The sequence below is a fragment of the Leptopilina boulardi genome, unplaced genomic scaffold (genome assembly GCF_019393585.1).
Source record: "Leptopilina boulardi isolate dan_hultmark-lab unplaced genomic scaffold, ZJU_Lbou_2.1 LbouV2_278, whole genome shotgun sequence".
Classification (NCBI taxonomy): Eukaryota; Metazoa; Arthropoda; class Insecta; order Hymenoptera; family Figitidae; genus Leptopilina; species Leptopilina boulardi.
In genome coordinates, this window is record NW_026137838.1 from 4,536,651 (window position 1) to 4,563,072 (window position 26,422).

Below are 26,422 nucleotides of genomic sequence, written 5' to 3' on the forward strand. Positions count from 1 at the left end.
AAAACTTGTTAAAATAAGCAAATACGTCTAATTACTTACTCAAGTGTTAAAGTTTATGATAAAATGATCCTAATTAGTTCTCGTAGTTGGGGAAATGTAGACTCATTAATTTGCAGTTTGATGTTGAATTTTGAAAGAAAATAAAAATTGAACTCGTTTGAAGTTTCCACACTTTTTATATATATTAAAAAAAATTATCGATGGTTTTGCAAAAAAATTGTTTTCCCCTTAGAAAGGTTATGTGAAAATTGTAATTTTCGTGTTTTAATACTTTTTTTTGTTTTGAATTTTTCAAAATTATTTGGTATATTCAAATTTTTTTTTAATTTTTGTTTATCTTCGATAATCTTATTGCTATTTTTAATTTCAATTTTTCTGCCTCTAAATCGGAATTAGTGTAAAGTGAGGTATTAATTTAAATTAGTAAGAATTTTCACTAATTTTTTTGAAATTAGTATTATCTTTTGAATTAGTAAACTTTAACTAATTAATAGTTAAAAATATTTCTATCGATTTAGTAAAATTTGAATTAGTGACTTTTTGCATAATTTTACTGATTCGATAGTAAAATATTTTTTTTTACTATTAATTAGTTAAATTTTACTCATTCGAAAGCAAAAATTATTTCACAAATTCAAATTACTTAAAATTTTTATTAGTAACTCAATAATTACTGAATTAGTAGAAATTTTAACTAATTCAAATTAGTGAATCACTTTTTGCTTTTGAATTAGTAGAATTTAACAAATTAATAATAAAAAAAATTTTTTTTTTACTGTCAAATTAATAAAATTTAAAGTAGGTAAATTATTATAATTCAGTAGCAAAAAGTGAGTCACTACTCTCTAAATCTGAATTAGTAAAAATTTTTACTAATTTGAATTAGTGACTCACTTTTTGCTTCTCAATTAGTAAAATTCTACTAATTATTAGTAACTTTTACTAACAATTAGTAAAATTTTACTAATTCAGAAGCAAAAAGTGAGTCACTAATTCAAATTAGTAAACATTTTTACTAATTCAGATTTAGAGAGTAATTCCAATTAGTTAAAATTTCGACTAATTCAGTAATTATTAAGTAATTAGTAAAAATTTTTAATTTATTTGAATTGGTGAATCATTTTTAGCTTTTGAATTAGTAAAATTGGAATTAGTAACTAACTTTTTGATTTTGAATAAATGCAATTTAACTAATTAATAGTAAACAAAATTAGTTGACTATTAAATTAGTAAAATTCGAATTAGTTAAACTTTACTAATTCAAATTTTAATTCAACTTTACAAATTTCATAGTCAACAAATTTTATTCTTTTTTACTAATTATTTAGTTAAATTCTACTAATTGAAAATCAAAAAATAAATCACTTATTCGAATTAGTCATATTTTTACTATTTTAAGTTAAATTCAATTCTTTAAATTTAATTTTTAATATTAAATTTATTATTACATAGATGAAAATTTTCCAAAATTAATTTTAGAAATTCAATGGGTTTAATTTTTTTATTTCAATATTTTAAGATAAAATTTTCTTATTTTACTAAAAGGAGAGGAAAAAAATAGTTTTGTGTTGAAGAAAATATTAGCGAATTTAACAATATACACTCAAAAAAAAAGATATCTTTGAACCAAATGTACCATTTTTTTATATTTACCCAATTTTTTGGTTAGTTCAAAACAAAATTTGTTTAATTCAAATAAATATTTATTTGATCTAAATAACTGTTTGGTTTATTTTAATAAATTTTTTGAACAAAGAAAAAATTTGATTAGAGCTAAATAAACGTTTGGTTTATGCAACCAAATGTTTGGTTAACTATGTATATCAATGCATTTATTTTGTCGATTTAACCAAAATTTGGTTGCTTCAAACGAATTTTTTTCTGAGTGTTGGATTGAAAGTTATACTTTTTTTTTTTAACATCCTTAACCTTATAGAAAACTGCGATAAAGTGGACAATTTTTAAAGCTATATAAAAAAAAGAAAAAAAAAATTGAAGAAAAGGTTGAGGCATTTTTTTTATTTCACTGCGACATTCCGAGATGATAATACCACTGAATACTTAACATAAAATCATACCGTCAGCTGTTTTTGCTATCGTTAAAGAGCGCTCGTATTGCGCCACACACCACAGAGACAAATACAAGGCATTAAAAGATCGCCGGAATGCAAAATACACATACTCACATATATATATATATATACTCGCTGTTATTTCTATTTCCCAGAAATTACCGCACAAGAGTGTAAAATTAAGTTTCTATTTTTTCAAGGGTGAAAGTTAAACATGCGGGTCGTCCTGTACATATATATATATATAAGAAAATAAAAGGGACAATTTTCATATGTCGCGTGAACTTTTCGAAAATGAAAAAGAAAAATTAAATATAAATTTGTTCGCTTACCTTTTCTTTTCTTTAGAAACAATTAAAAAGTAATTTTCTCGCGTAAATGCATCTTGAAAAAATTCACATAGTCGTATAGTAAAAAAAAAGTCGTATAAAAATTATGAGACACCGAGATTTCTTGTGATTGTGAAAAATTTTTCTTCATTTCACGCATACATACAGAATTTTTTTTTTCTTACGAAAGTCAAATAATCGTCAAACCTTAAATCAAAGTTAGGTAGATTTTATTGTCAACTTTCTTCATTTCATGCTTCTTTTCACGATTTTCAGAATTGGGTTGTAAAAAAAAAAATTATGAGGTATTTTCATTTTTTTTTTTTATTTTTATTATATTGGGTCAATTTCCATATAATTTTGGTCAAATTTTAAATTAGTGGATGAAGAGAAGGGGGAGAGTTAATTTATATTTTAAAATTTAGATCTGAATTTTTTTTTAAATGTGGAAATTAATTTAGGAAGGATGCAATAACAGGCTCTACATCTGGAGAAAGAAATTTGCATTTGAGAGAAAATAAAATTTATTTGAATCAATTAAAAATATATTTGTCTCAGAGCCTAGTACAGGCAAAAAAAATGTTTACCTGGAACAGCGATAAGTTTCTCTGATATAGCGATATATTTCTCTAGAATAGCGAAAACTTTTGCTGTTTTAGTAAAACATATCGCTGTTGTAAATGAAAATTTTTTTTGCCTGTAGCTTTTTATTTTTTGTCAAATAAAATTTAATTTTGCACAAATAAAATTTTATTTAGCAGAAATAAAATTTTTATTTCATTTTATTTGAAACAAATAAATATTTATTTGCGTCTCTGAGATAAATATATCATTTTCCTGTGTGTAAACGCGAATTTGGAAAAAATGTTATTTTTTTTTTAAATTATAATTAATTTTGTCAATTAATTGCAAATATTAATTGTAAATGAAACTAAACATGTATTTAGTGAATTATACTTTGGAAGAAGAAAAGGAATGAAGCGTGTGAAAGTTCCCTACTATAACGACAAAGTGAGTCGTTTTGCCAATTTCGTCATGGTTATACAGCCAGTGAGCAATCTCGGAGGTTCACTGAATAGTTTAATCCGCATTGCGTGCAACATCCAAGTTATATACATTTCCCCCTGAGTTAGCAAAATGTTACTTTTGCATTCTTTCAACGCTTCCTTTCTACCTGTAGTTTTGTTTCTAATTTAATATATATATATATATATATATAAACATAAATTACAGGATTTTCAAGAATAACATTTTAATAATACATAATTACAACAAAAGAATCGCAATTCAAAAAAAAAAGCTTCTCGCTATTGTGTTTGATGTTCTTCTATACAATGTGAATACATTTTATGCACTTTGTTCGTTACAATTTTGTATCAAAATTATTTATCTGCATCAAATAATTATTTATCTTTATCAAATATATATTTATCTGCAACAAATAATTATTTATCTGTACCAAATAAATATTTATCTGCACCAAATAATTATTTATCTGTACCAAATAAATATTTATCTACACCAAATAATTATTTATCTGTACCAAATAATTATTTATTTGGTCGTAATAATTTTTTTGAATCAAATAAATTGTATTCGAATCAATAGTTAATTTTTTGTTCAAATAAATATTTATTTAGTCCAAAAAAAATAAATAATTAACTAACCGATTATTTGGAACCACATAAAATTTTTTTTTTTTTTACTGTACACAAAATGCTTAAACGAATTGTTAATGAAATGATTACAGTGAAAAATCCTTTTTTTTCTCTCACATTTTTCTTTTCTCTCTCTTTTTTTTTGCACCCCCAAGAGGAGCAATCTCCGCTTTCGAACAAACACTCGGAACTCTTCCCAGAGAGTCCTTGCACAACGAATATCAATCCGCGGATTTCATTTTCGAGAGTCGATCCCATTTAGAGCCCCCAAAAAGCAGAACCTCATGGAACAAAGTAGGATTAAGTTCACGGAAATATGAATTTTCCTCCCTCTCCCAAAAAAAAAACGAAAAAAAAGTGTTTACTTCCTAAAATCCCTCGGGGCGAATGAAATCACAAAATTTCACAAATTATTCTATATTCATTTTTATTAAAAGAAAAAATCGAAAATGAAAATGAATAATTAGTTTATTTATACGAAAGTTTGAAATTTAAATTTGTTCAACAATTTTTTATTCAGCAGAAAATGTTGTTTGTTTTCATGAAAAATTTATTTTTCCACTATATATATTATTGTATTAAAATGTGATGTATCAAAAAAAAATTTTCTTTTCAAAATGGAGTGCATTTATTACAGTGTATTACTGTATTTTTCAAAAAATGTTTTCATCGCAATTTATAACGTATTAAATTTTTATGCAATATTCACTTGATATGCAAACATCAATGTAATGCACTTCTCGTTATTATTGAAAATTAGATGTATTTTTAAATTAAATTGTCCATATAGAAACGTTTTTCTTTAAAAGAGTTTTAATTTGCTCTTAAATAGGGAGAGTTTTATATGTAATGGAAAAAAAAATTTTTTTTTTTATTTCAATTATTCGTTACTTGACTATTACCAAAATAAATAATTATGAGCCTTAAAGTGAAAAAAAAATATTTGATTCAAATACTCGATTACTTGACTATTATCAAATAAATATTTACTTGTACCAAATAATTTTTATTTGAATCACGGGCACAAATTTTGTCAGGGCCCAGATCGGGGCCGGATTAGGCTGCCTTATTAGAGAATGAAACGCCACGTCTGATGTGTCCCTTATTAGAAAATCTATATTTTCTGGTCGCCCTGATTTGGCCCTGACCAGGTGTGGCGTTTCATTCCCTACTAGGGCCCTGATTTATTTGGTACAAATAACTATTTATTTGATACTATTTATTTGGTACAAAATACTATTTATTTGGTACAAATAACTATTTATTTGATACTATTTATTTGGTACAAAATACTATTTATTTGGTACAAATAACTATTTATTTGATACTATTTATTTGGTACAAATAACTATTTATTTGATACTATTTATTTGGTACAAATAACTATTTATTTGATACTATTTATTTGGTACAAATAACTATTTATTTGGTACAAATAACTATTTATTTGATACTATTTATTTTGTACAAATAACTATTTATTTGGTACAAATAACTATTTATTTGATACTATTTATTTGGTACTGTTTATTTGGTACAAATAACTATTTATTTGGTACAAATAACTATTTAGTTGGTACAAATAACTATTTATTTGGTACAAATAACTATTTATTTGGTACAAATAACTATTTATTTGGTACAAATAACTATTTATTTGGTACAAATAACTATTTATTTGGTACAAATAACTATTTATTTGGTACAAATAACTATTTATTTGGTACAAATAACTATTTATTTGGTACAAATAACTATTTATTTGGTACAAATAACTATTTATTTGATACTATTTATTTTGTACAAATAACTATTTATTTGGTACAAATAACTATTTATTTGATACTATTTATTTGGTACTGTTTATTTGGTACAAATAACTATTTATTTGGTACAAATAACTATTTATTTGATACTATTTATTTGGTACTGTTTATTTGGTACAAATAACTATTTATTTGGTACAAATAACTATTTATTTGGTACAAATAACTATTTATTTGGTACAAATAACTATTTATTTGGTACAAATAACTATTTATTTGGTACAAATAACTATTTATTTGGTACAAATAACTATTTATTTGGTACAAATAACTATTTATTTGGTACAAATAACTATTTATTTGGTACAAATAACTATTTATTTGATACAAATAACTATTTATTTGGTACAAATAACTATTTATTTGGTACAAATAACTATTTATTTGGTACAAATAACTATTTATTTGATACAAATAAATATTTTTTTGATATTAATCAAGTAATCGAGTATCAAATTTTGTTTTCCATGTATTTATATATGCTTTATTTGTTTTTCTGAAAAAAATTATTTTTTTTTTTTTTACTAAAAACTACTATTACCAAACTTTACTAAAATTATTCTTTTCCATTCACATAATCGAAAATTGGAAATAATTTGCGAAACAAAAAAAAAAAAAAAAAAAAAACTTTTTCCCCTTTTGCAAAATAATCGCCTATATAGAAAAAATAAGATGAAATCTCTTTCTCTTTCTGTAAATTGGTTTAAATACGAGATAGAGAGAAAGTTGAAACGAGAATTTTCTTTCAAAAAGAAACTTGAGAAGTTGGCAAAAGACAAGAAACCTAAAGCAAAAGTGCGAATACGTCGATAAATGAGATATTCTCTTTCTCTCTTTTCTCCCTTGGCATAAAAATGGATGCAACATTGAGACGCGATGAACGCAGTTGCCTTCATCCCTCTTATATCTACAATGGAGAGAGAAAGAGAGAGAGAGAAGCAGGGGGAAGTGGAAAAAGAAGTTATTAATTTTTCGGGTCAGGAAAGCTGGAGGTGGAAAAGCGGCAGTAGTGGATAGAGTTGATGGAAACGTGGAAGATTGCAGCCTAGGTGACTTGGCCGCGGGTGGTGAGTTTGTGGGGTTTGTAGGTTGTACGCGAAATGCAAGGTGCTGAGACTCTCTCTTTCTCTCTCTCTCTCTCTCTGATTCTCTCTTTATATATTCTATTTCTCCCGGAGTTTTTTTTTTGTTTCCTACATTCTATTTTTCTACGGAGAATTTTTTCTCTCTTTTTATATATTCTATTTTTCCATTGGAGAAAGAGGGAAAGAAAAAATAGAATGAGAGAAACAGAAACAGCGAAAGACAGAAAAGAGAAAGAGAGAGAGAGAGAGAAAGAGCGTCAGTTTATAAGAGTGAAGAGAGGAACGCACGAAGAGCGAAAAAGAGATAAAGAAAGACAAACAGATATACACGGAGAGAGAAAGAGAGATGGACGGGTTAGATGAGAAGGGCAGCAAAAGGGGGAATGGGGAATGAGGTAGAACGCCAGGAGGAGGAGGAGGAGGATGAGGAGGGAGGAAGAGAGGAAAGACGTGGAGATTTTACCCGCGAAGTGATTCGTGACGCAGACTCGGACAATGTCGGTGTTTTTCGCGCATGTTCGGCCCCGCCTCTGTGATGATTGGCCCTCACATCCCACACCGTTTGTAGTGGGAGATTGAGTTTTGAAACCCGCGATCCGCGACTCTCATCGAGGCGCTAGTTGTGTCAAGCTAGGCGATCGAGTAGGACGCTCTCTCAGTCGTTCCACCTCTCAAATCACACTTACCGCTCTCTGTCCTTTTTAAAACCAAAAAAAAAGCAAAAACAAAACAAAATTTACCAAATCAAGCACCCGCACTCTCTCGCGAAAAAAAGGAGACCAAAAAGAAATATTTATCGCAAGCAAAAAAAAAACACACGCGGTACGTGTCTCTCTCTCCCTCTCTCTCTCTCTTACTCACAGAAAAACCGGTCACGCGAAAGAAATCTGGACCAAAAATAAAAACAATAGCTTTGTTTCCGCAAGCCGAATTCACCAATAAGAGAACAAGCTTTGCTTTATCCAAGACGACGACGACCTTTCTCTTTTACACACATACCTGAGACTGAGAAACCCTATCATCATCAAAAACGTCCTTCGGAACGAGAGTTCCTTTTTACCAAAAAAAAAAAGAAAATAATCGCGATTCGTTAAAAAAAACGTGTCCGACGCAACTCCCCCCTTTATCCCTGTGCTCTGGCCCAAAAATTTTTTTTTAAATACTGTGCCATCTTGTTCCCTTTTTTGAAACAATCCTTGTCGAAGGGGTCCTTCGAGAGGGGGAAAAAAAGGGAGCTCTCTTTTTCTTAGACCCAAATGATATTTATAATTTTATTGAACATTAAATTAGGATTATAAAGAATTGTAAATTCAAGTGATCCAAAAGAATCGCGTCAAGACAATCAATAGTAGTGAGTCAGGTGCTTAAAAATTAAAAAGCACTTCTTAAATGTGATCTCGAATTGCCGAATCTGCGTGTCTCTTCCCTATTTATATATATTATATATTATATATATATATATTAAAAAAAAAAATTTTAAGAAAATATATTACCGATATATAAACACGTACATATCCGCACACGCGCATATTATAACCGGCGGGCATTGAGACATATATGCGCGCGCGTGACAAATCTCAAAGCTCTGTCTTTGCCTCGAAAAACCTCGTGACAATCATTTTCAGCTAGCGGCTCTTTTAGCACTTTGTACTACCTTCCTTGCCGAGCAATCGGTCTAGATAATATATATTTATATATGTAACGCACCCTTTCAAGAAAAAAACCCCTACCCCCTAAAAAATAATCCGTGCACTCAAAAAAATCTCGCACCCAGTGTGGTCTCATTGAGACAATACAATTTCCACATTATCCTACGTCGTTTCAATTAAACAAAGTATTCGAAAAAGAACACTTGAGAATAAAAATATTATTCTCTAAAATCCTTTTTAGATGTTATAGAAAAAAAAAAATTTGTTCTCTGAGATATTTATTTGTATAAAGAAGAAAAAGGGAAAGGAATACAGATTAGAAGGGAAAAGAGTTGTTGAAGACGCGCGCGCGATTTTGAATTTAATCCTCCGACAAGCTGTGGTGGTTTGGCGAACAATTTACAAATTTTGGCGGTGTGCAAATTTATTGGTCGCAAGAAACAAGGAGAATTGAGAATAACAGCAGCAGCAGCAGTAATAGCAGCAGTAGCGAGAACAACGAAGAGAAGAGAATTATCAGTAATTGTGTGATTAACGAATATCAAAATCAGTTTGAGGAAAAGGAAAAGCAATCTTGTTGTGCCGCAATCATAATCGACTCACGAGCCGAGGACAATAGATTGAGTTCATCAAGCGCCACGACGTATTTTCACTCGTACTCCTTTGTGCCGGGTGGTGCGGTGCCCCTGCCACCACCTCTACATCATTCAGCGGCTGCTGCAGCCGCCGCCGCCGCTGCTGCTGCTGCATCAGGACAAACTGCACCAGGTTTTGTCAGTCAATTACAACAGCAGGCTTGTAATTTGTCGTGCACTTGTACTTGCACCTGCACGGCAAGTATTGTAGCTGCCGCTGCAGCAACACAGCCTCGGCTCGATTATCTGCAGCATCATCATCATCATCTGCAGCATTTACAACATCATCGTCCTCTCGGCACTGCCACCGTTCTATTGCAGCCTGTTGATCGCATCAAAAACGCTATGGTATGATGTAGAACATGATTTTTTTTTATTTTAGCCTATGCAAAAAAAGACACAACAAAACATATAAAATGTGAATTTTAGTTGACGTAATCTTTTCTTTATATTTTTTATTTGGTTCTGCTAACTAAAGTTTTGAGGAGGAGAAGAAAATTAGTTATGCCAAGTAAAGTTTGGTCTAAAATTTTACTGTTGTAATCAAACTTTAGTTGGCATGATTTTAATTGGCATGACTTTAATTGGCATAATCAAACTTCAGTTGGCTTGATCGAACATTAGCTGTTCTAATTAAATTTAGTTGAACTAACCAAAATCTACATGGTATAGCCAAAATCTAGTTGGTATAACCAAACATTAGTTGGTATAACCAAACATTAGTTGGCACAAACAAATTTCGTTCATCTTATTTGGTGGAGCCAACTAAAATTTGATTGCGACAACCAAAATTTTGTTTTCCTAATCCAAATTCAGTTGGCAGAACAAAACTTTAGTTGGTACAATCAAACATTAGTTGGTACAATCCTTGCATTAATTTTCTTAATTATACCAACAAAATTGACCCAACTAAAATTTTGTTATTCCAATTCAACTTTAATTGACATAACCAAACTTCAGTTGGCACAAACAAATTTTATTTTTTATATTTAGATGGGCCAAATAAATTTTTTTTAAGACAACCCAAAATTTTATTTGCCTAACTAAATTCAGTTAGGATAGGCAAATTTTAGTTGGCACAACCTTTCCATTAATTTTCTTATTTGGTAGTACCAACAAAATTTTGATTGGCACAACTAAAATTTTGTTGTCCTAATTTAATTTTAAATGGCACAACTAAAATTTTGTTGTCCTAATTTAACTTTAAATGGCATAACCAAACTTTAGTTGGCACAATCAAACTAGTTGGTACAACCAAATTTCAGTTGTCCTAATCAAACATTAGTTATCCTAACCAAATTGAAATCGGCAGAATCAAAATTTTCTTAACCTAACCGAACTTCAGATGTCCTAAGCAATCTTTAATACCAAATTTTAATTGGCACAAAAAAATTTTGGTTTCCTTTATTGTTTCTTATTTAATTCGGAATGAATTTTTATTTGTTTTGGTTTTGATTTGGTTTCTTCCTGATCGAAATAAATAAATTATTATTACCCAATATACAATAAATAAATAAACATAAATATATTCTGATTTTATTTCCCTTTAATTTAAACATAAACAAAATTATCAATTATATTTGCAACATCTCTCTTTCTCTCTCTCTCTCCGTTTAGAATAAAAGGGGAGGTATACACATTATATTATAATATTACTTTGTGCTTGGAAAATACAAAGCAACATTTCTGGTGTTTACAAAATATGCCGGGGGCAATCCATCATGAAAATACGGTACAAACATAACTCGTTATTTATTTAATTCTTCTTGAAAATTAGATGCTTTACTGTAAGTACTCAAAGGGAATTAACATAATTTTCATCTTGTAGTTTGTGCTGAATTAACTAGCTCATTTTTACATTAGGGCCTTGAGCTTAATAAAAAAAAAGGGAATTTTTATTTTCCCCTAGTAATATAATTTTTAATTGTAACAGAAAATTAATAGAATAAAATATATGGAAATTGGTTTATGCTCCCAACCTTCGTTAAAAGGGTTAGAAATTTTTTCTTTATGAGCTTTTTACAAATTATTTATAATAATGATAATGATAATAATTATTATTAATATTATTTTTATTTTACCTTTTACTACTTGGACTGTTTTTTTTTACTGCTACTCTACTTTTCTACTGTACTTCTTTTAAAAAAAAAAGCAGTAACTTTATAAAAATTTACTTAACTTATCGAAATAGTCTTTGCTCCAATTTATCACAATCCTTCTACTTCGAAAAGATAAAAGAAAACTCCTCCACTCTAATGCAAAAATCTAGCAAGTTATGTTTCCCACGGGACTTAAGTATTCTTAAAGAAAAGTTTGGCATTTGTCAATGTGTCACCATATCCGCGAAACTCTTTGATTTATAAGGATATTTCAAAATTTTATTTGTACTTTTTATTATTCTGTTCAGTTAGCAAAAAAAAAAATTTTTTGTTATTTATATTTAAAATTTCAATATTATAAATAAATCTACACTGAGAAAAAAGGTTTGAGCTGACAACCAAATATTTCATTTAATATATGTGCAACTAAAATTTTTTGGATGACACAACTAAAATTTTTTGGATGACACAACTAAACTTTAGTTGACATCAACCAAAGTTTGGTTGAGACTACCAAATTCTTTTTCATTTTCTTATTTAGTCGTCTGAAACAAACTTTGGTTGTTGTCAACTAAAGTTTAGTTGTGTCAACCAAAAAATTTTAGTTGCACATATATTGAATGAAATATTTGGTTGTCAGCTCAAACCTTTTTTCTCAGTGTAGTAAATATTATTTAATTATCATTGCCATGAAATATCATTTAAACAATTTGTTTATATTTAATACCTATCAGTACAATTGAAAATAATACGATTTAAAATACGATTATATGATTATTTTTAGAAAGAAGTGAAAATAGAAAGAATTGTGAATAAAATATTTAGCAAACATTTTGAATAGATAAAAAAATTTTTTTTTTTTTTATTTTTGACGACAATAATACGGAAATCCCACTTGACCCCGCTAGGTCTCTCTTTCTCTCTCTTTGAATTTCTTATTTACAATCTTGATAAACCGGGTCATCGAGATCGCATATACTATTTTTTAACAGTATGAACGAATGCCCATCTCTCTCTCTCTCTCTCTTTTTTTTCATACTTTATGTTTTTTTTTCTCTCTTTTGTTCCCTCGAGAGCCTATTAAATCGTTGAAGGAATATTATATATCGTTTTATCAACATCCATAAAAGATGTAGATATATGTGAAAAAATAACCAATCCACAAAAGCTCTCACTGCATTTGTGAACTCAATTATTGATCACACCCCCCCTACCATTTTGTCAAAAAAAAAAAAAAAAAAAAAAAAAACCTTAATCAAAGTGCTTATATTTTTATATTTTACTCACTTTCATAACGCTATATTATAGTAAATTATACTATATACATATGTATATGCACATATGCGATCCTACATGATCCATTATATCTTTTCATAAATTCTGTTGTTGTGAGATTTTCAATTTTTTTTTTGGTTAAAAATTTTATTATTGAATTATTTTCAATAATAATATTAATATTGGTGTTTTAAAAATTTTTGTAAAATAATTTTTGGGGAAATTTTTTGTTTCGTTTACTATTTAGAACTGTTTAATACTATTTAATACTTTTTAATAGTATTTAATAGTATTTAATAGTATTTCATAGTATTTAGTAGTATTTAATAGTACTTAATACAATTTAATACTATTTAATAGTAATTTAATACTAATTAATAGTATTAAATACTATTATTGCTTTAAATAATACTATTTAATACTATTCAATAATGAAATTATTATTATTAAAATTCGTGACAAAATTTTTCTGTTGATTGTTTGCCACATTGAAAAACAATTTATTTGATTCAAATAATCGGTTACTTGACTATTATCAAATAAATATTTATTTGTATTCAATAATTATTATTTGATTCTATTAAATAGTATTTGTTTCTAATAAAGAAATTATTGGTTCAAATAGAAATTGTTTGGTTCAAGTAAATATTTGGTTCAAATACAGAAATTTTCAGTTCAAATACAGTAATTATTGGTTCAAATAAAAATAATATGGTTCCAGTAAATATTTATTTTGTACGAATAAATATTTGGTTCAAATACAGTAATTATTGGTACCAATAAAAATTATTTAGTTCAAGTACAAAAATTATTGGTTCAAATACAGTAATTATTGGTTCCAATAAAAATTATTTGGTTCAAATACAAAAATTATTGGTTCCAATAAAAATTATTTGGTACAAATAACATAATTATTGGTTCAAATACAGTAATTGTTGGTTCCAATAAAAATTATTTGGTTGAAATACAGAAATTGTTGGATCAAATAAAAATTATATGTTTCCAGTAAATATTTATTTTGTACGAATAAATATTTGGTTCAAATACAATAATTATTGGTTCCAATAAAAATAATTTGTTTCAAATACAGAAATAGTTGGATCAAATAAAAATTATATGGTTCCAGTAAATATTTATTTTGTACGAATAAATATTTGGTTCAAATACAAAAATTATTGGTTCAAATACAAAAATTATTGGTTCAAATACAAAAATTATTGATTCAAATACAGTAATTTTTGGTTCAAATAAAAATTATTTGGTTCAAATACAGAAATTGTTGGATCAAATAAAAATTATATGTTTCCAGTAAATATTTATTTTGTACGAATAAATATTTGGTTCAAATAGAATAATTATTGGTTCCTGTAAAAATTATTTGGTTTAAATACAAAAATTATTGGTTCAAATACAATAATTATTGGTTCCAATAAAAATTATTTGGTTCAAATACAGAAATTATTGAATCAAATAAAATTCTAGATAATAAAATTCTGTCTATTAAAAATTATAAAATTCAAACAAATTAATTTTAGATCTTATTTGTCTCGAAAAATTGGTTTAGGGTTCCTCTCTTTCTCTCTCTCTCTACCTCCCCTCTCTCTTTCTTGTATCTTGAATGTTGACACTCGAGTGTGAGTTTCGAGGATTATTCGTGTCTGCGCGAGAGAAAGGAAGAGTGAACAGTTGCTTGCACGTGCGAAAGGAGTCTTGTGCTATTGCCAGTTGTGTGTGTTCGCCTTGTTTTGGGGCCATTGCGGCTGTTTCACTGCGAATTAGTGCGAGGTTGGTGTGTTTGCGTCTGGTCTCACATTAGTCGCTTTCCTTAAGACCTTCTCAACATCCAAAGTGATATACATTTCGAACATCTTCTCAAAACCAAAATTACTCTCCTTCTCTTCCTTCCTCCTCTATTTGCTTTTCCAAACATTTTTTTGTTTGTAAACTTTACTCTTTTTTATTTTATTTTTAAAATGTTTGTTTATATTACAAAAAGGGTTTGGTTTTTCCAACCAAACATTTCGTTTGTATTTAAACCAAAAAAATTTTTTTGGTTGCCTGAAAATTTTGAATTGGTTGAACATTGGTTCGGTGCAACCAAAATCAGGATACCGAATCAGAAAAATGATTTTTATTGAACTAAACAATAAAAATTGTTTCAACGTTTGGTTGGGACAAACCAAAATTTTTTTGGTTCAAAAATAATTTTGACTGTTCCACTCATACTTTGTTTCGGCACAACCAAAATCAGAAGCATACTCAATTATTAAAAAAAAATGGTTTTTATTAAACTAAATAATAAAAATCGTTCCAATTGTTTGGTTGGAACAACCAAAATTGTTGTTGGTCTATAATAATTTTGAGTGTTTCAATCAAATTTTGGTTCGGCGCAACCAAAATCAGGATACCGAATCAGAAAAATGATTTTTATTGTCCCTAACAATAATAATCGTTCCAACCAAGTGGAACCAAAATTAACATAATAAAAAATTTAAATTCCAACCAAATGTTTTTTTTTATCGGAACCAAACCCTTTTTTGGTAAAATTTTTAATTAAATCCAATTAAATCAATTAAATTTAATTGAAAATAAATCTTCCTTAACGAAGAATGAATCAAAATCATGAAAAAAGAAATATGAAATTCTGGTTAATTTATGTTACATGAAGTGATAGAATGCTTTTTGTTAGTTTTGTATAATGAAAGAGACAGTCTAATAATGAATATATGTGAAGTGTGTTATGTTTCTCTCCTTCCTTGCATACGTTTGAAATTCCTTGGGTGTTAACTCTATATATATATATATATGTATAAACCAAAAGGATCTAGATGGGAAATGTACTCCAGCGAATCGGTAACCCTTTGACTATCCACAACACTCTCGGCTCCTTTAACAGAGATTTCTCTTGTTTCACTGCTTAATTACTTTGTAAACAGTATAACCACCTGTCATATACGCGGTATATACATACAGTGGAAAATTTCATCTCACCTTGATTATCATAATAACTGTTGAGCTAACTCTCAGCGTCTGTTAATTATATATTATTTTGATTTGCGGGGAATTTTTATTTATTTATTTTTTATAAAAATGGAGGTTTACATAAAATTAAACTGGGTTTTTTGTTCAATTTGTACTAAATTAAAATGGAAAAAAATTAACAAACAAAAAATAAGTGTAAAGAAAATGTAGCAAAAAAAAACTAAAAAGGAAAACAGAAAATAAGTGCATTTGAACCAACAATTTCTGTATTTGAACCAAATATTTACTGGAACCAAATAATTTTTTTTTGATCCAAAAATGGTATTTGAACCAAATATTCACTGTAACCAAATAATTTTTTTTATCCAAAAATGGTATTTTAACCAAATATTTACTGGAACTAAATAATTTTTTTTTAATCCAAAAATGGTATTTGAACCAAACATTTACTCGAACCAAATAATTTTTTTTTGATCCAAAAATGGTATTTGAACCAAATATTTACTAGAACCAAATAATTTTTTTTTGATCCAGAAATGGTATTTGAACCAAATATTTACTGTAACCAAATAATTTTTTTTTGATCCAAAAATGGTATTTGAACCAAATAATTTTTTTTTGATCCAAAAATGGTATTTGAACCAAATATTCAAATAAATAAATCAAATAAACATCCCGTGTGGAAAAGTGATGTGGGCCCCCAGCGGGGGCCCTTATGGATCGCCCTCATGCCATGAGGGCCGCATATGGATGATCCATAGGGGCCCCTCATGGAAACGACATGCTCATCGATGAGGGCGCCCGCATGGGCGATCCATGAGGGTGCCCCTACGGGCGCCCTTATGGGCCCTCACGTTTGCCCTCATCTTGCCCTCAAGTTTGCCATAATGTTTTTTAATCAATAATATTAATAATAAAAGTTAATTAATAATAAATAAGCTTAAATTATGAATAAATAACATATTTATTTAATATTTATTCAATTTTAAATTAAATTCTTACTCAAATTGAATTTATTAATTAACGTTCTAATTAATTAACTGTCGGATATAATTAAAAGTAATAATAAATTAATTAATTAAAAAATTAAAAAATATGTAATTTATGCATACTATTAACGGATATTTTCATTTTTCAATTAATTCATACATAGAATTAATGATTAAACGCAAACCTGAGAAATAAATAAATCTAACGCATGGGGGGAATCGAACCTACGACCTACGGACTACGAGTCTAACGCTTTACCAACTACGCTACGCACGCTACTTCAAAACGAATGATAACTTCTTGATGCTATTTAAACTTCAAAAATACCTAACAAAGAGAAGTGCTTAACATCATTTAGTTAAAGTTAAGATATTAAATTATATTTTCCAATCAAATGCAATTTATAAAATATAATTAATTATATGCTTTATGATTATTATCATGAATCATCTCAGGTGAATTTTCAAAAAAAATGTAAATATATTTTTATTAAAAACGCGTTTTTCGTTGTTTTGAATCATTGGAAACATTTATTTTTTGTTGACGAAAAAATATTTGATTTTTGGACTTAGAAAATTTTGCTAATCGATCATGAGGGCGATCCATGCGGGCCCCTACGGTGGCCCTCATCTATTTTGCCATAAGTGTGAGTGTTATTTTCAAAAAAGTGTAAATATATTTTTATTAAAAACGCGTTTTTCGTTGTTCTGAATCATTATAAACATTAATTTTTTGGTGATAAAAAAATATTTGATTTTTGGACTTAGAAAATTTTGCTAATCGATCATGAGGGCGATCCATGCGGGGCCCCTACGGTGCCCCTCATGGATTCGCCATATGGATCAGCCCTCATGGGCCCCCGCCGGGGGCCCCGAACTCTTGAGGGCAAGATCGTGGCTTTTTCCACACGGGATTTATTTGTATCAAATAATTATTATTTGAGTCAATTAAATTGTATTCGTTTCAAATACAGAAGTTATTGGTTCAAATTCAGTTTACTTAATTCAAATATAAATTATTTGGTTTAACTAATATTTGGTTCAAATACCATTTTTGGATCAAATATAAATTATTCGGTTCAAGTAAATATTCATTTTTTACAAGTAAATATTTCTTTTGATCAAGGAAATATTTATTTGGTTTAAGTAAATATTTGATTCAAATACCATATTTTGATCAAATACAAATTATTTGGTTCAAGTAAATATTTCTTTTGTACAAGTAAATATTTATTTGCTTCTAGTAAATATTTGGTTCAAATACAGAAGTTGTTGGTTTGAATACAGTAATTATTTTGGTTTAAATGCACTTTATTTATTTCAAATAAATTATGTCAAATAATCAGTTACTTGATTATAAATAAATATTTGCTTGAACCAGTTAAATCTTTCCCTATTTTAGTGAAACCTTTCGCAGTTTCAGGTAAATATTTTTTTCCATGTATAAATATTTAAAAAAAAAATTATTTCTCCATTATTAAAAAATTTTGTAGTTTCAATCGGATTAAATAACTTTTTTTTTTTTTTATTTTTTTTAAATTTTAAAATAAAGAAAAATGAAAATCGACTTTTAAGATAAATGATCTTCTTTTAACTGGGATTTTCGCGATATTCTCCGGTATCCCTTATACTGCATTTCTCGACTTCTCTCATTTAACGAGAAAACGCGAACATTGAGCTCTCGTATAACTGGGGAAAAAGAAGTTTGATGATACGAAGTCTCGAAACCTGAAGTGAGTTTCCTGTTAGAAAATTCTGGTTCAAGTTTTATGATCGCTTGATGATCGTCTTGATCCTTGTGCAAAAGAAAGAAGATCGTATGTTACGTGCAGCGATTTTTTACGATGCGTTGAAATATATTTCTCTCTGTGTATATATTTGCGCGCGTCTCAAGAAATTTAATGGAAGCGCGTGCCGCATTTGTGAAAGAAAAAAAAATTACAAAACTTTACCCCCCTTATTTTAAGCAGATTTTAGCATTTTTTTTTGTTTCATCCTTTTTCTTTCTTTATCGCGCACATTCTTCGCAGTAATCGCGATTATATGCAAAATCGTATAGCGCGCACGCCGAACGCCAACAATTTTCACCATCGCGCGCGTCTCGTAAAGCAAGATAGATGGATTTCAGGAAAAAGAATTTTTCCATAGTATGCGCTAAGGAATTTGGAAAATCTCTTCAATTTTATTCTTCTCGACGCACTTGAAGTTTATTAATTTATCGCGCGAAAGAGAAAGAGAGAGAGAGAGAGAAAGAGAGATTGGTAATTTTATTTCAAGGGGAATTTTTTAAGAAATATATTTTAAGTGCCAATTTTTTTTCCAGTATATTCTAAATTTAAATATAAATTAAGTAAATATTGAAAATTTACTAAATTAATATTATTTAATTCAAATGGTAATTATTTGGTTCAAGTAAATATTTTATTCGAATACAAAAAAATAAAATTAGTTCAAATAAAATAAATATTGGTTCAAATAAAAATTATTTGGTTTAAGTAAATATTTATTTTCTACGAGTAAATATTTATTTGGTACAAATACAGTAATTATTATTGGTTCCAATAGAAATTATTTGGTTCAAATAAAGAAAGTGTTGGTTCAAATAAAAATTATATGGTTCCAGTAAATATTTATTTTGTACGAATAAATATTTGGTTCAAATATAGTAATTATTGGTTCAAATAAAAATTATTTGGTTCAAATACAGAAATTATTGGTTCAAATACAGTAATTATTGGTTCCAATAAAAAATATTTGGTACAAATACCGTAATTATTGGTTCAAATACAGTAATTATGGGTTCCAATAAAAATTATTTGATTCAAATACAATAATTATTGGTTCCATTAAAAATTATTTGGTTCAAATACAAAAATTATTGGTTCAAATACAGAAATTATTGGTTCAAATACAGTAATTATTGGTTCCAATAAAAAATATTTGGTACAAATACCGTAATTATTGGTTCAAATACAGTAATTATGGGTTCCAATAAAAATTATTTGATTCAAATACAATAATTATTGGTTCCATTAAAAATTATTTGGTTCAAATACAAAAATTATTGGTTCAAATACAGTAATTATTGGTTCAAATACAGTAGTTATTGGTTCCAATAAAAATTATTACGTTCAAATACAGGAATTGTTTAATCAAATAAAAATTATATGTTTCCAGTAAATATTTATTTTGTACGAATAAATATTTGGTACAAATACAGTAATTATTGGTTCAAATAATAATTATTTGGTTCAAATACAGAAATTATTGGTTCAATTACTGGTTTTTTAATTGGTGATTATTGGTGATTATTGGTTATTATTAGGTAAATATTTATTTGGTTCAAGTAAATATTTTATTCGAATACAAAAAATAAAATTAGTTCAAATAAAATAAATATTGGTTCAAATAAAAATTATTTGGTTTAAGTAAATATTTATTTTCTACGAGTAAATATTTATTTGGTACAAATACAGTAATTATTATTGGTTCCAATAGAAATTATTTGGTTCAAATAAAGAAAGTGTTGGTTCAAATAAAAATTATATGGTTCCAGTAAATATTCAGTTTGTACGAATAAATATTTGGTTCAAATACAAAAATTATTGGTTCAAATACATATATTGGTGGTTAAAGTACAAAAATTATTGGTTGAAATACAAAAATTGTTGTTTTAAAAAATTTGTTTAAATTTTGTTTAAAAATTATTGGTTTAAATAAAAATTACGTGGTTCAGTTTAATTTTTATTTTGTTCGAGTGAATATTTGGTTTAAATACAGAAATTATTGGTTGAATTATTGGTTGGTAATTGGTAATTATTGGTTATTATTAGGTAAATATTTATTTGGTTCAAGTAAATATTTATTTGATTGAAGTAAATATTTGTTTTGTTCAAGTAAATATTTATTTCATTTTCAAGGGCGTTGAATAAAATAAATTTTTTTTTTTCACTGTAATGTTGCATAAGTTATCTTTCTACCTTATTTCAAAAAAAAAATATATTTTTTAGGATGTAACTTATAAACAGAAACATTGCTGAATTAGTATAGTTTGCCTCGAGAAAGGGGAAGTAGCCGACATATTAGGCAATTCCGAGGGAGAGTTAGAAGCCCGGTGATTTATATTACCGGCACGTGACGCCGACTTGAAATTATCATTAGTCGGAAATGACCCCCTTTTCCTCTTTCTGCCACCTTAACCAAAATGGACGTTTGTTGTTCAATTAACTTCTGTTCGGCTATTACACTTCATTTCCGTGTCTCATTTCCGTAGAAATTTCAATTAACACTCAAATTTTTCGCACTAAAAATAGAAACCCAATTTTATATTCTATTTTCCCAAAAAAAAAATTGTATCAATTTTTCCTCTTTTCTTATTAAAAAGGTTAAAAAAAATATTTTTAATTACCAATAAGTAATAGATCAAAAATCGTAAGAGAAACTAATAAAAAAAAAAGAAGAAGTGAATCGTGGAATTCAGAAGGCTTGTGTATTCGGATTTCAACCGCCGGGAATCGATAGCCAGACAACTCTCGACTTGAGACCATTCACGTTTCACGAGCTGGGGGATCCGCAATGGAAAAAGATGTTCGGCAACCTTTTCAACGACAACTTACTGGCTTCCTCTTTTCTCTTTCTTGACTTTTTCTCAACGCCCATTGATATATCTATATATATATATATGTATGTGTATACCACACCCCCGCAAAAGCTCGATCGTTTAATCCGAGTGTTCAGGAGTGACCGAATCTCTCTTACAGTTCCCACACAGCATCCCTAGAATTTTTTTTTTTCAATTGTAGTTGAATTCAAAGAGGAAAAGATTCCGTACAGAGAAGCAACATTATTTATTAGATATTGAGTTCTTTTTTCCCCATTATATATATATATATATATTTTGGAAAATTACTGTATACTGAAAAAAAAATTTATTTGATTCAAGTAATAAAGTTAGTTGATTAAAATAAATATATACTTGAACTAAATAAATATTTACTTGAACTAAATAAATATTTACTTGAAACGGATAATTTTTATTTGAATTAAATAAACTGTACTAACTAATTATTATTGTATTTAAACCAAATATTTACTTGAACCAAATAATTTTTATATGAACCAATAATTACTGTATTGGAACGAACAATTCTCTGTATTTGAAACAAATAAATATTTATTCGTACAAAATAAATATTTACTTGAACCAATAATTACTGTATTTAAACCAAACAAATATTTATTCGTACAAAATAAATATTTACTTGAACTAATAATTACTGTATTTGAACCAAATAAATATTTATTTGTACAAAATAAATATTTAATTGAACCAAATAATTTTTATTTGAACCAATAATTACTGTAGTTGAACCAAATATTTATTCGTACAAAATAAATATTAACTTGAACAAAATAATTTTTATTTGAGTCAACTAAATGGTATTTGTTTCAAATACAGAAGGTATTGATTCAAATATAAATTATTTGGTTCATGTAAATATTCATTTTGTACATGTAAATATTTATTTGGTTTAACTAAATATATTTGGTTCAACTACCATTTTTGGATCAAATAAAAATTATTTGGTTCTAGTAAATATTTGCTTCAAATACAGAAGTTGTTGGTTCAAATGCACTTTATTTAATTTCAAATAATTTATATTTGAATTAAGTAAACTGTATTTGAACCAATATCTTCTGTATTTGAAACGAATACAATTTAATTGACTCAAATAATAATTATTTGATACAAATAAATATTTATTTGATAATAGTCAAGTAATCGATTATTTAAATGAAATAAAATTTTTTTCAGTGTATTCATTTTGTACAAGTAAATATTTCTTTTGTGCAAGTAAATATTTATTTGGTTTAAGTAAATATTTGGTTCAAATACCATTTTTGGATCAAAAAAAAAATATTTGGTTCCAGTAAATATTTGGTTCGAGTAAATATTTGGTTCAAATACCATTTTTGGTTCAAAAAAAAATTATTTGGTTCCAGTAAATATTTGGTTCGAGTAAATATTTGGTTCAATTACTATTTTTGGATCAAAAAAAAATTATTTGGTTCCAGTAAATATTTGGTTCGAGTAAATATTTGGTTCAAATACCATTTTTGTATCAAAAAAAAAATTATTTGGTTCCAGTAAATATTTGGTTCAAATACAGAAGTTGTTGGTTCAAATGCCCTTTATTTAATTCAAATAAAAAATTATTTCAAATAATAAGTTACTTCACTATTATCAAATAAATATTTGCTTGAACCAAATAATTTTTATTCGTGTTAATTAAATATTTATTTGATAATAGGCAAATCGCTAATTTTTTTCCTTTTTAAATGTAACATTTTTTGAATGAAAAAAAAATTGTTTCATATACAGGATTTGGTAGAGATTGAAAGGATTTTCTTTTCTTTTCATTCTTTCTTTTTTTTTGTTATAATAAAAGAGAGATATTAAAAAAAAGGGGCAAGGTTGACTCGAATCGAGATTTGCTTACAGCTTTCGCTCGAGAAGAGCTCCCACTGCGTATTCCTTTCTTTGCATTCTCTCACATGTACATAACTGCACGCCAGCTACATTTCAGTTCTGGAGGCCTCGAGGCACATCTCCACAATACTGCATTACGATCTCTCCAGCCTCCTTCTCTTCTTCTTCTTCTTCTTCTCTCGCAAATTTACCTCATTTATTCTCTCTGTCCCGCTCACCTATATTCTCGCCCACTCTCATTTCGCCTTTAGTCTCGCGCGTCTTTTGCCTCCTTATATTTTCAATCTCTCTCTCTCTCTCTCTCTCTCTCTTGCTCAATAAGTTACGATTTTAAAACCCACATCAATGACAAATTAAAAAAAAAAACTATGTGTCTCTTAAGCAAAAATTTACATTCAAAAAGATTATCAAATTGCATTTTATTTATTGCCAAGAAAAAAATATGTTGAACTGAAAAGAAAAATTTATTTGATTCCAATAATAATCGGTTACTTGACTGTAATCGAATATTTTTTGAACGAAATAATTTTTATTTTGAATTAAATAAATTTGTATTTGAAACAATAATTACTGTATTGGAAACAATAATTATCGTATTTGAAACAATAATTACTTTTATTTGAAACAATAATATTTAATTGATCCATCCCAGAGAAATGATTTATTTTGAAACAAATAAAATATATTTGATTTAAATAAACGTATATTTATTCCAGAGCCTATTTATTTGGCGTAAATAAAAATTTTATTTGTTATAACTAAATTTTTCTTTGGCTCAAATAAATTTTTTGATTTAAATAAAATATATTTACGACAAATAAATGAGTTAGTAGACTCGGAGACAAATATATACCATTAATTATTTAATACAAATAAATTTTTATTTAATAATATTATTCGAATAACTTTATTTATTTTTTATCATTTATTTATTTGAATCAAATAAATATTTATTTGTGTCTATTACACAAAATAATCTTCGCCTGCAACAGCGATAAGTTTCTTTGGAATAGTGATATATATATATGTTTCTCTAGAATAGCGAAAACTTTTGCTGTTTTAGTGAAACATATCGCTATTCTAGAAAAATATTTTTTTGCGTCCCACTTGGAAAAATTCCCCGGAAAGTGCCCCCTGAAGGTTCTATCAGAATTCCGCCGGAAATTCCAACGTAATTCCGTCGGAATTCCATCGGAGTTCCAAAGAATTTCCGATGGGAGTCCGACGGAGTTCAGATGGAATTCCGATTAATATTTGTCAAAATTTTTAGAGTCCTAATTCCGTCAAAATTCCGCCGGAGTTCAGACGGAATTCCGATTAATTTTTGTCAAAATTTTTAGAGTCCTAATTCCGTCAGAATTCCGCCGGAACTTCGAACCTAATTCCGTCGGAATTCCATCAGAGTTCCAAAGTATTTCCGATGGGATTCCGACGGAGTTCAGACGGAATTCCGATTAATTTTTGTCAAAATTTTTAGAGTCCTAATTCCGTCGGAACTCCGTCGGAATCCCATCGGAAATTCTTTGGAACTCCGATGGAATTCCGACGGAATTCTGATAGAACCTCTAGGTGGCACTTTCTGGGGAATCTTTCCAAGTGGAGTGTAATAAATATTTATTTTTGTTAAATAATTAGTATTATAATTCCTTTTCTGATATAAATATATTGTTATAATAAAAAAATTTAATTAAATAAATACCAAAAATTTATATACAAATATAAACAAATATATGGGGCACGTTTTTTTTTATAATGGAAAGACTTTTTCCTGGTTTCTGGATTCTTATTCTGAACATTATACCGGATGTCTCTTGGATTTTTTTTCTTTCCTTTTTTTTTTTTGTTACTATTTTACCATTGCGTGGTAAATACGCACCTTTACTTTATATATATACGTTACGAGGGTAGTGGTTGAAGCACTCTTTTCGAGTCGAGGACAAGACTTAGAGACGATGGTCCTGACGCTCATTCCAGACTCAACTCTTGCTCCCTGAAGTAGGCTTCTTTCGTTTTATCCTCGAAACGTTATTTTCCTTTTTGTTTTGCAAAAATCTTTTCTTTTTCTCTCGTAAAACATAAAATTCTATATGAGTCCCATGAACATTGTCTTATACGTTTATGGCTGCGTCGTCAGGATTTTTTTTTATCCCAGTTATATATATATATATATATGGAATTTTCAATTGTTTTCGATTTTAATTTTGTTTCTTTTTTAATTTTTTCTCTATTTTTTTCTATTGTAATTTTCTTTCTATTTTTCTATTAAAATTTTATTTCTATTTTCGCTTTTGTAATTTTTTCTCTATTCTTTTGTAATTATTTTTCTATTTTCTTTTTTTGCAATTTTTTTTTATTATTTTCCTTTTTAATTTTCTTTCTATTTTTCTATTATAATTTTATTTCTATTTTCGCTTTTGTAATTTTTTCTCTATTTTTTTGTAATTATTTTTCTATTTGCTTTTTTTGCAATTTTTTTTTTTATTATTTTCCTTTCTAATTTTCTTTCTATTTTTTTCTATTATAATTAATTTATTTAATTATAATTATTATAAATTATTATAATTATAATTATTATAAATTATTATAATTATAATAATTATAAACGATGGTGGAAATAATTTATAGAAAGAATCGTAGTGGATTAGTTTTTTTCCTAACTTTCAAAAATTCAGTAGTAACGATCAGTATTTGGTCAGACTGAAACTGGGGAAAAAAAATTTATTTTATTCAAATAATCGTTTCTTTGGCTATTAATTATTATTAATTTATTTTTTTATATTATTATTAATTATTTAATTTAATTACTATTAATTTTTTTTCATTTTTTCGAATTTTTTTTTTACATAATCTCTCTCTGTCTTTATCTTTAGCTTTAATTTCTCTCTTATTCTCGTTTTTCCGAGTTTCCCTCTCTCACATGGTACTCACAATTAAGAGAGAGAGAGAATCAGGTGATGAAACTGGGGAAAAGTTATCGTGTATTTACCAACAGTGTTCCAAAAGCCGTAAAAGCAAATCAACGAGGCGAATTCATTTCGCGAAATGAAAATTCAGAGTTTAAGCTCCATTTCATTGAAGCGCAATATTAAGTTAGTTTAGTGTTAAATAGTAGAGGAAGCATGATTGGCAGTTATAGAATGTCATTTTAGATTAAAACAATGAACCCTCTATTAAATTTATCAAAGTTGATGAAAATAAATTTGAATATTATTATGCAAAAAAAAAAGAAAATTATTTATTTAAACTTAGGGTTTATAAACAAATTAATAATTTATTTATAAACCTATTGTTTATAAATTACATTGTATTAATTTTTACTATTTTTATTTCTAT

General features: G+C 27.4%; 1 protein-coding gene across 6 annotated transcripts in view; it reads left to right on the forward strand.

Moving 5' to 3' along the window:
* LOC127281875 (polypyrimidine tract-binding protein 2) overlaps nt 1-26,422 on the forward strand; it is a 492,268-nt gene that overhangs the window by 198,294 nt on the left and 267,552 nt on the right. Inside the window, exon 1 of one of the 6 annotated variants that reach the window (XM_051305849.1) lies at nt 9,113-9,602. The exons of the other annotated variants lie outside the window; for them this stretch is intronic. Coding sequence (XP_051161806.1) covers nt 9,600-9,602 — 3 coding nt within the window. The 5' untranslated portion in view covers nt 9,113-9,599. Of the gene's footprint in view, nt 1-9,112; nt 9,603-26,422 lie in introns of those variants that run through there. 6 annotated transcript variants of the gene reach the window in all.